The sequence below is a fragment of the Candoia aspera genome, chromosome 4, assembly GCF_035149785.1.
Source record: "Candoia aspera isolate rCanAsp1 chromosome 4, rCanAsp1.hap2, whole genome shotgun sequence".
NCBI classification, from domain to species: Eukaryota; Metazoa; Chordata; class Lepidosauria; order Squamata; family Boidae; genus Candoia; species Candoia aspera.
In genome coordinates this window covers 2,877,206-2,892,115 of record NC_086156.1, presented here as the reverse complement: position 1 = coordinate 2,892,115, position 14,910 = coordinate 2,877,206, and the positions used below count along the sequence as shown (strand labels likewise).

Here is a 14,910-nt window from a genome sequence, read left to right as displayed (position 1 = left end):
GCTGTTGTCCATTGTCAGCCTTCCCAGGTAGACCAGACAGGAAACACGCCCAGATGAGCTAATTCTACTTTATTGCAAGGCTAAATTGACAGCATCTTGCAAGTCTGAAAGTACATCTCTCCTTTAGTGCCCAAGAAACTGGGGAGGGCCCCTCCTGAGCCTCTTTCTCCACTCGTTATGCAGCTGCAGGCTAAGCCGCTTCTTATCTGACCCTTCCCTGGGCAGCATCTCTTTGCCCCATTTCTCGAGGTCTCTCCCACATATCGTTACCTCTACCTTACAAGGATGCTGTGTGAAAAGTTCCCATTAAAGTGGCAAAGACTGTCTGAGCAGCCGACCAGGGTCCTTGCTCCAGGTAGCTGAGCAAAAACTGAGTTTCCCTTAGGTTTACATGGAATCCAAACCTACTCGGAGGAACACATGCAGCCACGGGATGACTGTACCACGCTGTGAACTCCTGGCTCACGTGAAGCAGCTTGGATCCCCTAAATGGGACAAAAACGGTCAGGGAAAAGGATCCACAACAGCCTTGAAAGCTCACTTACCACCATTTTATCCAGGTGGAACATCCTTCGAAAGCAGACGCCGGACTGCATCACCACAATGCCCGGCCCGTGCCTCTGGTCGCTTTCCCACATCCCGATGTACCTTTCTCCTCTGAAATCCAGCAAACAAGAAATGGGAAAATGAGGCCTTGCGCAAGGAGAGACCATCCCAGCCGAGGCAGACACAAGGCTAGAGGGCTCGCACGACACCCCAGCCTAAACAGGATTCTTGCAAAGCACATTGAATGGGACTGTCTTCCAAGCCAACTGAAAACCTGAGATCGGTTGCTCGCTGCAGGACGGCCAACTTGTCTTGGGGCCCAGTCCTTCCAGCGCATCACAGGTTGACAACCCCATCCTTTTACTCCTGCCACAAATAAGGTAGAGACAACATTGATCGCTGTGGAGTGTCCTTGGTGCGCTCTGAGCCTGGCAGTTTCCCTGCAGGCGTTTCATGGCCCAACCAGGCAACGTCCTCAGGGCGAGGGAGGGTGGCATTTGCTCCCTGTTTATAGGCATTCGTACAGAAAGAATCGCACTAGCACTGATGATGTGACCCAGTTGGGTCATGAAACGTCTGCAAGGAAATCACCAAGCTCAGAGGGCACCAAGGACCCCACAATTCAACCCTGAGCTACAGAGAGCCTCTTCTGTTGGAACATGGATAATTGCCTGCCTCCCCAGACTGGTTGCCAAGTGCCCAAATCGTGATCACGTGGCTGCGGAGACACTGCGACGGTCGTGTGAGCACCAGTTGTAAGTTGGTTTTTTCAGCACCGTCATAAGTCTGAACCGTCGCTAAGTGAACGGTCATTAAGTGAGGACGACCTGTATTTATGAGACACAATCATCTCACCTCTCCTTGTCATCCCAGACGCCGTAGCCAGTTTTCTTGTCCTTTTTCCAGTGTCCTGTGTATTTAAAGGGATGACCAGTAGCCGGAGGACTATCCAAGACGCCAAAACCTTGGCGCATGTTGTCCTTGAAATACCCTTTGTAGACCATCTCATTGCCGTATCTGGAAAATAAACACGCTTGAACAAAGGACACACACTTTGACCTCTTCCAATGGAGAGCAGATTTTATTAGTATTCTCCTTATTCAGTGAGAGGGCTACCCAATTTATGAAGTGGGCTAGTAAATCTTTATTCATCTCATGCGTAGGGCAATCCAGCTTTCTCGGAATTATTTATGGATCAAAAAATTGGTAGTCCTTTCCTCAAACCAAAACCTGAGGAGCTTTGGTACACCCTCCATGAAACGAAGCACCACCTCCTCTCAGGCTTGGAGAGCAGTACGAAAGGAAAACACGAGGAGGAGGGAAGAGGAAAACTGCAGGTTCAGATACCAATTTTTGAACAGTAGCTCCAAGTGATTTGGGAAGTCATGACTATGCAAAATTGATGTTAAAATATAATGTATAACTTGGAGGTGTGGAATATCCAGGACTTGTTTGGCCTAGAACCTTTCTACCAATGGCTAATCCAAAAGAGGCAACAGGTGATCTTTCAAAAACAGTGGTTCAACGATGGGCTTACTCGCAGATCCCGTAGCCGTTCATCCTGCCTTCCCGCCAGTGGCATTTGTAGCAGTCGTAGCAGTCTTTTGATCCTTGGGGGATCAAGCAGATCCCGAACCTGAAGCCCAGAAGAAAAGGTGTTAGAGCAGTGTTTCTCAACCTTAGCAACTTTCAGATTGGGTGGACTTCAACTCCCAGAATTCCCCAGCTGGTTGAGAAACACTGCATTAGAGAGAAAAGTTGATGTTGACAACTGCTGTAGTCAGGAAATCACACTATCCTGGAATTGGGAGGAGCCCTTGAGGTCATCCAGTCCAACCCCCTTTGTACAGGCACCCAAATTAAAGCATCCCCAATGCTGGAACACATCCAGAGAAGGGGAGCCCACCACTTTTCTTGATCCCATTCCACTCTTGAACTGCCTGTACTCTCAGGAAGGGTTTTTTTAAACTTCCAAGTTGAACTGAATTGGCATAAGTGATCTGCAGGGTCACACATTCACACACACTTCGAATAAGAACCTGCAGAAGCCCTTTTGTAACAAGGAAGCCTTCCAAAACCTGCACCTAAATCTCCCCGCCCAGGTGGGGAAGCCAGAATAACTTGCCCTCCTTTCTGAAGTCAAGCACCAGAAGACTGCGTGAGTGGGGGCTGGGCTAGATGACCTCTAAGAGCCCTTCTAACCCTATTCTTCTATGATTCTATGACTCTCCCATCTTGTGCTCAAAGTGCAAGACACATTTAAGGGGCCACCTCTTCCAGGTAGGCTTTCTTCCTCTTTATTAGCAGGATGTAAGTGGGGAATAATTCAGAAAAAAAGATTTCAGGCCAAAGTCGACTCTCAGAGACACATCAATGATGTTTTCCTGGCACCATCCAGAGGCAGTTTGATTTTGTCTTTATCTAGTGGGAATTTTTTACTTCCTAGCCTTGCCTTCACCCCTGGGATTTCATGGTGGTCTCCCATCCAAGGCCTAATTTGGCCCAACCCTGCTTAGTTGCCAAACCCTCCCAAGGTCAGGATGATTTCCTGCCTGGATCTACCAAACAAATAAATCTGGGCATGGCACATTGGGACTTGAAAGAGATCTCCTGAGAAACCTGCCACCCCCTTGGAAGTTTGAAATTGGCATTTCACCAGGCAGGCACACCCCATTACCCATTTTCCAAGCCTGCTTTGAAATCTCCAACGTAGTTCTGGCCATTGGGCCACGTCAGTGTCCCCCTGCAAAGAGAAGAGACTAATTAAAGGATGATGTAGCCAAACAGACTCACGACGGAAGCTTAAAAGTAAAAAAAAATCACTCGCTGGAAAGAAAATCCCAAACCAGAGTTCACAACAGAATAAGCTGCTGTTGCTCACTTGATTTTACAGATATCTGGCCCTCTTCCTCCTCATTTTACCTGCAACTACTTTGGGTATATTTGATGGCAAGGAAAAAAACATCACAGTATCTTATGACAGTGTACGGACTCGATAGGAGAATACCAAGAATACAGAGGGCCCCTCTCCAGTTTAAAATAATGCCTCATCTGTCAAACCCCCTCTTTGAAATCTGAGTTTTGCAGCTGAATCAGGCCCGTACACGTACAGGTAGTCCTCGACTTATGACCATTTGTTTAGTGACTGTTCAAAGTTACGATGGTGCTGAAAAAAGTGACTTGCAACCAGTCCTCACACTTACGACCGTCGCAGGGTCCCTATGGCCGCATGATCAAAATTCAGGCACTTGACAACCGGCATATATTTATGACAGTTGTAGTGTCCTGGGGTCATGTGATTGCCATTTTCAACCTTCCCAGCTGGCTTCTGACAAGCAAAGTCAATGGGGGAAGCCAGATTCGCTTAATGACCATGTGATTCACTTAATGACCATTGTGATTCACTTAACGACCATGGCAAAAAAGTTGTAAATTCAGGTGTGACTCACTTAACAACTGCCTTGCTTAGTGATGGAAGTTCCGTTCCCAATTGTGGTTGTAAGTTGAGGACTACCTGTATTTTTGAGTTTACCTTAGCAGCCATGAGGGCTAGTAACTGAAAAGAGGTCAAAAAGAGGTGGATTGCAGGAGGTTAAATTCATGCTCCAGCAAGGTTCAACAATTCCTCAATTCCTAGAGCACAGACCTTGCGATCGCTGCCTAAGGATCTAGAACAGGGGTTTTCAAACCTTTTCAGACCCGTTAAAAACATAAAATTCCAGGAGCCCCTGATTAAGTGGCAAAGATAGAAAAAAAGATATTTTCCCCTTAGTAGTTCGCAGAACCCATTAAGTTCTCATGAACGCCTGGGATTCCACAAAGCACAGCTGGAAAAACTCTGATCTAGGACATCTTAGAGCAGTTTCTCAACCTTGGCCACTTTTAAGGTGTGTGGACTTCAGCTCCCAGAATTCCCTAGCCAGCATGCCTGGACTTCAACTCCCAGAATAGCACTTTGACCTTAAGCAGAAAGAACAGATGCCAGAGTCCATCCCATTAGATCAATGTTTTTCAAACTTGGCCGCTTTGAGACGTGTGGACTTCAACTCCCAGAATTCCTCAGCCAGCACAGCTGTCTGGGGAATTCTGGGAGTTGAAGTCCACACATCTTTAAGTGGCCAAGTTTGAAAAACATTGATTTAGTATGGTCTGCCTCAACTTAAGGGGAATCAGGAGGTGAGGCTGCAGATGTTACAAAAGCCCCATGTTCCTCCCTCCCAACCTAACCATTACCCAGAAGCCAAGGTTAGCCCACCTACCCAGTGAGTTTGGTTGGCATCTGAACTGGAGAATGCCACTTTATTAATTAATTTTTTATTAAATTTTGCCACCGCCCATCTCCCCCCAAAGGGGGACTCTGGGCAGTTGACAACAGAAATAAAAGCATTAAAATACCATAAATAAGCATAAATATAAACACAACAGTGAGCGCTTTTCTTCAGAGATGCCCCTTATGCCCACAGGGCACAGACTTACTTGCCGTGCGGCTTCCCCAGGCACCACTCTCCCTGGTAGGTGGCATTCTTGAACCGCCCCTCGGCCTTGAAAGCGAAGGTGGCGAAGCGGCAGAGCGGGGGCTCGAAGCCTTTGCCAGCGTCCCCCCACAAGGGGAGGTCTGTCTTCCCCACCAAGGCCTGGCACACCGCTCGATTTGTCTTCCATTGCCACACGGCCTGGAGAGGGAAGAGGAAAGAGAAGCAGTTGGAGAGTGGGGCGTCCCTAGCAGCCCTGCAAGGTAGGCCAGGTGAAGAAACAGACATTCTAGGACGGATTTTTATTGTTGTACGCCAGAAGAGCAGAATCTTCCATGCCTATCAGAGTTTCTCGTTGCTTCAATTAACCCTAAACCAATCAAGGAAGACCATTTTGAGTTTCTTTCTGATGCTTCCCACTTTTCCAGAACTGAGTGGGGGGTTCCCTGCCCCCCAGCTTTGGACTGTTCTGGCCCCTCCTTGTCTGATTTTCTAATTGAAATGTTGTTCTTGTTTGCAGCAAGATTATTGTATGCCGAAAGATGGAAAAGCAGTTAAATACCTACAAAGGAAGACTGGATTATAAAATCAACTGCACTTATGGAAATGGCGAAGCTGACCAGTTTGGTCAGGGAAAAAGGGATAAAGACTGTTTTGAAAGACTAGAAACCTTATATGGACTTTTTGTTGAAAGAAGGAAAGACTGAACTGATGATTTGGGGGTTGAAAAGGGACAAATAGCAGGGGAGAATAATAATCCGGCAATTACTTGATAGAAGGAAGGGAGGAAGGCATAACTATAACGCACATTTTCTTCTTTCTTCATTTTTTTCCCTTGCTTCTATTTTTAACTTTCTTTTTTGTTTTGCTTTGTGTACTTTTAGTGGATTGAAAAAATCTAATTAAAAACATATAAAAAAGAAATGTCTTGGTCGTTTGCAACAATACGTCAAGGGAAAAAGGAAAAAAGTGAAACCGCGGCAAGACACAAAACAGCAGAAAAAAGCAAAAACAGAAATAAACGCTACGAAATAAAAAATATGCAGCAGAAGGACCAAACAGTGACCCGGTTTTAAAAAGCAAATGAAGCCATATCCACAGACTCATATTGATCTGTTTTTCCGTCAGAGGGAAAAAAGAGTCGATTCAAAGATTGGGAGGAACCAAGTTTCTTCATTGTGGGATTTCCCACCCTGCACAAAGGATCTTTTCAGGCAGGCTATGATTTCAGTCACTACAAAGAGCTTTCTAAATGCATGCATTCCAGTTTTTGAGGCTATAATTCAACTTCCCATGAAGGTATTTCAACCTTCTTTCTCCAGCATTAACTTCACTTCCCCAACTGCTTCTGGGCTTCACCTAAGTCCCATTGGCGTTCTTCAGAAATAGTATTTTACCTGAAAATGTGTCCGTCCGTTCAGAAAAATCATGAATTTATTACCGGCCAGGGCAGCTGTTTTGTGATACATGCATAATGGACATTCAGGAGTACTTGTCGTATGTCTAGAGCAGTGTTTCTGAACCTCGGCAGCTTGAAGACGTACGGACTTCAACTCCCAGGATTCCGGGAGTTGAAGCCCACACATCTTCAGGCTGCCAAGGTTCAGAAACGCTAGCCTAGAGATATAAAATTGCACTTAATTCCACAAAAAGAGTTATTTCCTCTTTATTGGACACCAGCGTCTTTAAGGAAGACTGGTGGGTTCAGCTAATCGAGGGAAGTGTGCTATTTAGACAGCCCTACTGGTTCTCAAGAGGTGTTCTTCTGTTGCAGTGCCTCCCTCTTGGACAGGTGGTGTTTCACATACTCATTTCATGGCGTTATGGGTGAGAAGGGACCTTGGAGGTCATCCAGCCCTACCCCTGCCCAGGGCAGGAACCTTCAGACCGTCTCAGGGAAACGGCTTGCGACCTTCCCGTGATGGAGCCCTCGCGACTCTCCCACCACTTCACGGCTCTCGCGGCCAAGACATCCCTCCTTGTTTCGAGCCTGGTTTTGGATCTCCACCTGTAGAGCTCCCATTGCCGGTCTCGTCCTCTTGGCCACGTGGAGGGTACGGCCACACCAGCCTCCCTGGGACATCCCTTCAAGGCCTGGAAGGTGCTCTCATGCCTCCCTTCTGCCCTCTCTTCTTTATGCTAAATACAGAGAGTCCTCACTTAACAACCATTTGTTTAGTGATGGTTCAGACTTATGGTGGTGAAAAACTGACTTACGACCAGTCCTCACACTTACAACCATTGCAGCATCCCCATGATCACGTGATCACGATTTGGGTGCTTGGCAACTGGTTCGTGTTTATGACCACCGCAGTGTCCTGGGGTCACGTGATTGCCATTTTCAACCTCCCAGGCCAGCTTCTGGCCAGCAAAATTAACGGGGAACCGTGTGATTCGTTTAACGACCACCGCAAAAGAGATCGTAAAATCAGGACAGATTTGCTTAATGACCGCTTCGCTTAGCAACCAAACTTCCAGTCCCAATTGTGGTCGTTAAGCAAGGACTAACTGTATACCCAGCTGAGAAGACAGACAGCAGTTGAGTTGGATAAAAACAGAACTGAAGCATCAGAAAGCCAAGAAGGTGATCCTGGGGGTGAGGGGAGAAAAAGACAGGGATTGATGACGCTTGTCCCTTGACAGGGAAAGAGGAACATGTGGCTGCTCCATCATAAGTCACCTCCAGTAAACCAGGCCATCAGCCACTTACTCGTGATTCTGGTTCTTTGGTCAAGAGGAAGAATTCTTCTTCTGGAGCAACAATGCGGAGGGTGTGCCTGGAAAGAAACGCCACATGTAAAAACTCTGCATTAAAAATATTTTTTCTCTTTCTAACCCTGTAACAGCAGAAGAAAACACCAGGATCAGCGATAAGGACCTCTCCATTTGCCCACCAGCTTTCCGGCCCCAAGTACCCAAAGTCACTTCCTTCTTTAAATTTCTCACCCAGCAATGAAAGCATGCACGCCATCAGGGTGTCCGAGGGTGTGGTCAAAAAAGTCAAGATGGCCTCCACGCACATGAAACAGGTGGAGCTTCAATCGCACTGCCGTGACTGTCATCTTGACTTTTTTGACCATGCTCTGTGGACACCCCTGCATGGCATATCTTCAGAGGGAAATAGACAAGATAGAAGATTTCGAAGGAAAGCCTCCAACCAAGTTGGAAATTCAGGAAAACATGTCCTGTTTGGAACAGTTGAAGGAATGTAACCTATTAAGCCTCTGGAGCAGTGTTTCTCAACCTTGGCAACTTTAAGCTGTGTGGACTTCAACTCCCAGAATTCCCCAGCCAGCCGCCGCCTCCTCCTCCTCCTCCTTTTGAGGCTCATTTATGGTTAGAGAAGGTCCATGACTGTCCTATTTCAAGGAAACTTTCCCCCTTGCCTTGATTTTGGTTCTCAGTGTGCACATAGAAATATTCTCTGCACTTCATGACAAGCCTGTGTGTTTAGCAACACTAAATGTGCTAAAGTTTACTGGGCAATCAACGGGAAAGGCAAAAAAACCCTTTTCCCCTGCTCTGTTTAAGCCACAGAATCAACTTCACTCACTGTCCGGTTTCTCTGGAAGTTGCATCCACCCACAGAAGCTTCAGATCAAAACTCTGGAAACTGTTCCCCTAGAATATTTCAGGGTTCAAAAAAGAAGAAAAAAGACAGCTTCAGAACAGTTAAAAGACCACAACTGAAACAAAACACACAATCACAAGCTCACTGTTCCTTGCTTTAGCACCAGCCAACGTTTGTATTTCTATTGCTGGTCGTTTTAAGAGTGTAATAGGTAGCTGAGCAAAGTCCTTGTCTGATTCCTGTGATTTCCAAGGCTCAGGAGGGGAATTTGAATGGCTGAGGTGTAATTCTCTTCACTTCTGATCTTGAAGCTGTGAGTGACAGGGTTTGTTGTTGTTGTTTATTCGTTCAGTCGCTTCCGACTCTTCGTGGCTTCATGGACCAGCCCACGCCAGAGCTTCCTGTCGGCTGTCAACACCCCCAGCTCCCCCAGGGACGAGTCCGTCACCTCTAGAATATCATCCATCCCCCTTGCCCTTGGTCGGCCCCGCTTCCTTTTGCCTTCCACTCTCCCCAGCATCAGCATCTTCTCCAGGGTGTCCTGTCTTCTCATTATGTGGCCAAAGTACTTCAGTTTTGCCTTTAATACATTCCCTCAAGTGAGCAGTCTGGCTTTATTTCCTGGAGGATGGACTGGTTGGATCTTCTGGCAGTCCAAGGCACTCTCAGGATTCTCCTCCCACACCACAGTTCCAAAGCATCCATCTTCCTTCGCTCAGCCTTCCTTATGGTCCAGCTCTCGCAGCCATGTGTTTTGTTGTTTATTCGTTCAGTCGCTTCCGACTCTTCGTGACTTCATGGACCACCAGAGCTTCCTGTCGGTCGTCAACACCCCCAGCTCCCCCAGGGACGAGTCCGTCACCTCTAGAATATCATCCATCCCCCTTGCCCTTGGTCGGCCCCTCTTCCTTTTGCCTTCCACAGGGTTTACGGAATGAAAAACGGCATTAACCCTGTGCAACAGGCTTGGAAAATCCCCAAGGTTTGGAGAATTACAACCAATCTTTTGGGGAAAACACTTTAAAGCTGGAGAACCGCTGAGATGTCTGTGTCTGTGGCCACGCAGATGGCAAGGCTCCACGTCCCATACCACCTGCGCCCAAAACCTGTCTTGCCGCCTTACCTGGATCAGCACTAGGGCATCGTTGAAGAGCAGGATGCGATCTATTCGGCCTATGCTGGCAAAGATGGAGAGGTTTTGGCTGTCTTCCAGCAGCCGTCTCTCGGGCGTGCAAAGGACGTCCTACAAGGGGGAGATACGGGGGTGATTTTTTTTTAGAACCAGCTTGGTGCAGGGGTGAAGGTGCTGGGCTAGAAACCAGGAGGCTGTGAGTTCTAGTCCTGCCTTAGGCATGAAAGTCAGCTGGGTGACCTTGGGCCAGTCCCTCTCACTCGGCCCAGCCCACCTCACAGGGTTGCAGTTGTGGGGAAAATAGGAGGCAGGGGGATTGAGCATATTCACCGCCTTGAGTTGTATATACAGTGACCCTATTTTTCTTGGAAAAAATAAAGGACAGACCTGAAAAGGGGCAAATCTGAAAGAGGGTCATAAGGATTTTAAGAAAAATTGTTTATGACTTTGCTTTCCAAAGGAAAAATTCAAGAGCAAAACCAAGGAAATAAAGAATTAAATGAAATAAATCTGAAGGACAGCTTTTTGAAATAAAGAGCTGTCCTTTATAATAAAGGACATATGGTCACTGTAGTTATATATATAAAAGGTAGATAAGATGATGATGATGATGATGATGATGATGATGATGATGATGATGATGGAGGAGGAGGAGGAGGAGGAGGAGGAGGAGGAGGAGGGGGAGGGGAGGGGGAGGGGGAGGGGGGGAGGAGGAATCAAGGCCAGAACTGAAAACTCATCAGCCGATTCAAAGTGCAGATTGTGCAAAGAAGCAGAAGAGACCGTAGACAGTACACTCAGCTTGTGCAAGAAGATTGCACAAACTGACTATAAACAACGGCATAACACAGTCACCAAAATGATTCACTGGAGCATCTGCAAATTATCATGTGCCAGGAATGAAAAATCGGTGGGAATATATAGTTGAAAAAGTTGTTGAAAATGAGCAGGTTAAAAATACTGTGGGGGCCCTGAATACAAGCTGATAAAATCTTGGCACAGAGGCTGGGTGGTTAACATCTGATGAGTTTTCAAGTGAGAGCTTGGGAACGAGATGACAAGCAGCCCCTTGGTTCTCCCTCGGTGGGGGTCCTCAAACAGAGGCTGAGTAGTCATCGATCAGAGATGTCCTAGTGAGCCGAGGGTTGGACTAGATGACCTCTACAGTCCCTTCCAACGTTAGGATTCTATATTCTGTGACTCTTTCACCTCCTTCCATTGAATTCTAACTCTTCCTCAATTAGGAACAAAGCCTGGCCGGCTGGCCACCATCTGTAGATAGCTGTATTCAAACAGCTGCTGGGTTGTCCTGCACATACAGGAAGTCCTCGACTTACAACCATTCATTTAGTGACTGTTGAAGTTACAACAGCACTGAAAAAAGTGACTTGCAACCAGTCCTCATGCTTACAACCATCGCAACGTCCCTGCAGTCACATGATCAAAATTCAGGCACTTGGCAATAGCATGTATTTACGACGGTTGCAGCACCCCAGGGTCATGGATCGCCATTTATGACCTTCCCAGCCAGCTTCCGACAAGCAAAGTCAATGGGAGAAGCCGGATTTGCTTAACAACCACTTGATTCACTTAATGGCTGTGGTGATTCACTTAATGGCTGTGGTGATTCACTTAGCGACCATGGCAAAAAGGTCGTACAATTGGGCAAGACTCACTTAACGACTGCCTTGCTTAGTGGCAGATGTTCCAGTTCCAATTATGGTCGTAAGTTGAGGACTACCTATATCCATCCTTGCCCCAGAGGGCAGGACCAGAGCCGAGGGGTTTAAATTGAGAAAGAATGAGATTTGGGCCAGGCTACTGGTGGCCAGCCCACTGGGATGCCTTCCCCTCCCATCTCGCCACCCTTTCTCAAGAGCCCACCGTGAACTTCGATCCCAGAGATTTCCACAAACTCGCGGTGAGGCAGGCTTCGTCCAGGACTTGGCTGGCGAACGAACGCAGCTTTGCAAACTTTTCTGAAGCATCAGCAATCTTTTCTTTCTCTAAGCCCTGTGAAAAGACAACCACAACTTTTTGGCCCTTTGAAATTGAGCTGGCGTGCCTCCCAACCCCTTCTAGTCAACGTTGATGTTGGCAAAACAGGTTTAAGCTGCTTCTGGAATTGACCCAGGTTCAGATTCACACAATGCTGTGAACCCTGAGCAGGTCCAACAGGCATTGTCTGGACCAGTGTTTCTCAGCTTTGGCTGCTTTAAGATGGGTGGACTTCAACTCATGGCTGGCTGGGGAATTCTGGGAGTTGAAGTCCACCCATCTTAAAGCAGCCAAAGCTGAGAAACACTGCTTTAGTGGACTAGGTGGCCTCTAAGATCCCTTCTGACTGTACGATTCTATGATCTGGCGGTTCTCTGCTTCTAACAAAGTTAAAACTAACCAGGCTTAGCCTGTGTTGTGCGCGCATCTGCCACACCTTGGCCTGAACTGAATGTACCACTAGAAGGCTCAGCGCCATGGCTTTTCCACACAATATTTCAGGCAGGTCACACAGCACCCCAGTGGAACAGACACAGAAAAATTGCACCCCCCCCCAAATTGGAAAGCCTTGAGCAACAAGTAAGGTTGTCCGATCCAAAGCACCACTTTTAACTCCCAAAGTAAAAATCCTTGAGTTGAGACGACACAGCCGTGCAAAGAACGTGCCGTCGTTTTTCCTCCCTGCCTCAATGACGGACAAGCACAGACAGGGGTGTCCGGCTGCAGATGTGCTACCTGGCCAGCTGCTTTCTTCAGCCTGGAGAGGACAAAGGAATATTGCTGAAGGTGGTCTTGGAATGGCTTCTGCAACACCGTGTGGAGAGCTACCGCCATGGAGGTATCCCGAGAGAAATCTGCAAGAAATTCCTGCAGGGAGGATCTGCACAGCTTCCAGACCTCGCTGAAATTGTGAAGAACCAGCAAGATAAAAGACGTGTCAGATGAGAAGTGACCCTAAGAAGGTTCAGGTTTCTCTTCTTTTAAAAAGGCACTTTTCTCCCTAATCTCATGGGGGAAGAGGTTCCGCCAATACAGGTAGTCCTCGCTTAACAACCATTGATTTAGTGATGTTTTGGACTTACGACGGTGTTGAAAGATACGACTATGACCAGTCCTCACACTTATGACTGTTGCAGCGTTCCTGCGGTTTTGTGATGACAGTTTGGGCGCTTGGCAACTAGTTGCATTTATGACCATTGCAGCATCCCATGGTCACCATTTTTGACCTTCCTGGCTGGCTTCTGGCAAGCAAAATCAATGGGAAACTGCGTGATTTGCTTAACAACCACGTGGTTCACTTAACCCCATGTGATTTGCTTAATGACCATTGCAAAAAAGGTCATAAAATCAGGTTGGATTTGCTTAATGACCGCTTTGCTCAGCAACCAAAATGCTGGTCCCAATTGTGGTCATTAAGCGAGGACTACCTGTACTTTCAAATTGTTCGTGGAGGCATTGTTTTGCCAAAGAAGTACTAATAAGAAGCATCTGATACTCAAATCAGTGAAAGGATTCCTTTGTGCCAACCTACCCGAAGAAGTGTTAAAAGACAGCAAGGCACCCAAAACTGAAAAAGGAAAAACAAGAAAATAGCAACTTTAACGCCATTATCATACTTTGGCCTGGAAATGTTTTGGATCACAACCCCTTTCTCTCTTTGGCTTAAAACCACTCAAGCGACATTAGGCATGCCAATCATTCCCAAGATACCCCGTTCCTGCCGAATAAGATTTTTGCCCTGCCACTTTTCGATCCCTGCGGCCAGAAACATGCTGCTTTTCAAATACAAAGAGCTGCAGAAAGATTCCAAACAGGTGCGTTTTTCAGTGGCTCGCAGGGCCAAATTTGTCAACAACTGTCAGTGCTTTTGACAAGGGTTTTTGATTGAAAAAGGGAAGCAAGATACCCCCAATTTAACTTAACTTTATTAATATGCAGCCAGACCAAAAAACCCGATCTGTATGCAATGCATAAGAGGAGTCAGGTTCACAAGTCTGTCGGTGGCAACATTCTAACCCAGTGTTTCTCAGACCTTGGCAACTTTAAGACATGTGGACTTCAACTCCCAGAATTCCCCAGCCAGCTGTTCTAACAGCTTTTTGTAAGAATGGAATGGAATGGAATAGATATATGGAAGTCCAGTGTCCTTAACCAACGGAAGAATCAAACCCAGGACTTTCTAATAATAATTACGACTGAGCCACATTCCTGGAAATGTCAGTGGAGAAGTAAGCAAGTAAAAGGCAGATGTAAAAAGTTGTGTTATTAGTTTTGCACACCAAGTAAACAAGGGGGCAATGTATCCAAAATACTTTTATTAGCTCACTTTGTTCACTGGGAGCGAGTTGTCTCCCTCCCTCCCTCCCTCCCTCCCTCTTTCCCTCCTTCCTTCCTTCCTTCCTCCCTCCCTCCCTTTATTCTTTTCGCCTTCCTTCCTCTCCCTATCTCTCCTTCCTTCCTTCCTTCCTTCCTTCCTTCCTTCCTTCCTTCCTTCCTTCCTTCCTTCCTTCCTTCCTTCCTTCCTTCTCCTTTTTCTCCCTCCTTCCATCCATCCATCCATCCATCCATCCATCCATCCTTCCATCCTAATCCCACCCCTCCCCCCTTACTGGAAAAGATTCTGCAAACGAAGCCAGGCTTCAGGGGGCCAGCTCTGTGGACATCCCCTCCCTGCAATCTCTCCTTCACCGCAGAAAAGATTTCTCCTGCCCTTCTCTCCTTTGGCAAGGATCAGCAGGATCCACGGGGTCAGCCATGGCAATCTGGTGTGTGTGTGTGTGTCCGTGTGCGTGGGGGGGAAGCAAGGTTTTCGAGCCAAGGCAGAGGCATTCTGCAGCCTTGGCCCCCTTCTGCAGCCCAGTGTTCCAGCCTCCCACATTCCCTGGACCTGTTCCCAAGACCAGCTTCGGGCGGATCTGGAGCCCAGCTTGGTTCTCAAACCATCCCTTAATAGGGAAACCATCATTCGCAGGGGAAGCTCAGGCACTGCCGCTTGGGGCTCACTGAGACCCCCACCCTATTTCGATTCATCAGCCTCTCTTCTTGCCCTGTCCTCCATTCACTGCATTTACATTGGGGGGCTCCCCTGGGAAGGGGGCAGCCCCACAGCAGCTCCTTGATCAGGCCCTCCCTCTGCATTAAGGACCTTGCCCTGCCTGCCATTCCCAAGCCTACGATTCCTTGCAAGAAAG

At 47.4% G+C, this 14,910-nt stretch overlaps 2 protein-coding genes across 2 annotated transcripts in view; one reads left to right on the top strand and one right to left on the bottom strand.

Moving 5' to 3' along the window:
• Window positions 1-14,910, top strand: part of JMJD4 (jumonji domain containing 4) — a 127,740-nt gene that overhangs the window by 28,583 nt on the left and 84,247 nt on the right. The gene's annotated exons all lie outside the window — the stretch shown is intronic.
• Window positions 1-14,910, bottom strand: part of ALS2CL (ALS2 C-terminal like) — a 40,801-nt gene that overhangs the window by 10,636 nt on the left and 15,255 nt on the right. The window contains exons 5-14 of the mRNA XM_063303278.1: window positions 12,455-12,620; window positions 11,606-11,734; window positions 9,713-9,832; window positions 8,572-8,639; window positions 7,729-7,795; window positions 5,023-5,219; window positions 3,224-3,289; window positions 2,084-2,182; window positions 1,402-1,563; window positions 546-657 (exon numbers count right to left, since the gene is read on the bottom strand). Of these exons, the coding sequence (XP_063159348.1) occupies window positions 546-657; window positions 1,402-1,563; window positions 2,084-2,182; window positions 3,224-3,289; window positions 5,023-5,219; window positions 7,729-7,795; window positions 8,572-8,639; window positions 9,713-9,832; window positions 11,606-11,734; window positions 12,455-12,620 (1,186 nt within the window). The remainder of the gene's footprint in view (window positions 1-545; window positions 658-1,401; window positions 1,564-2,083; window positions 2,183-3,223; window positions 3,290-5,022; window positions 5,220-7,728; window positions 7,796-8,571; window positions 8,640-9,712; window positions 9,833-11,605; window positions 11,735-12,454; window positions 12,621-14,910) is intronic.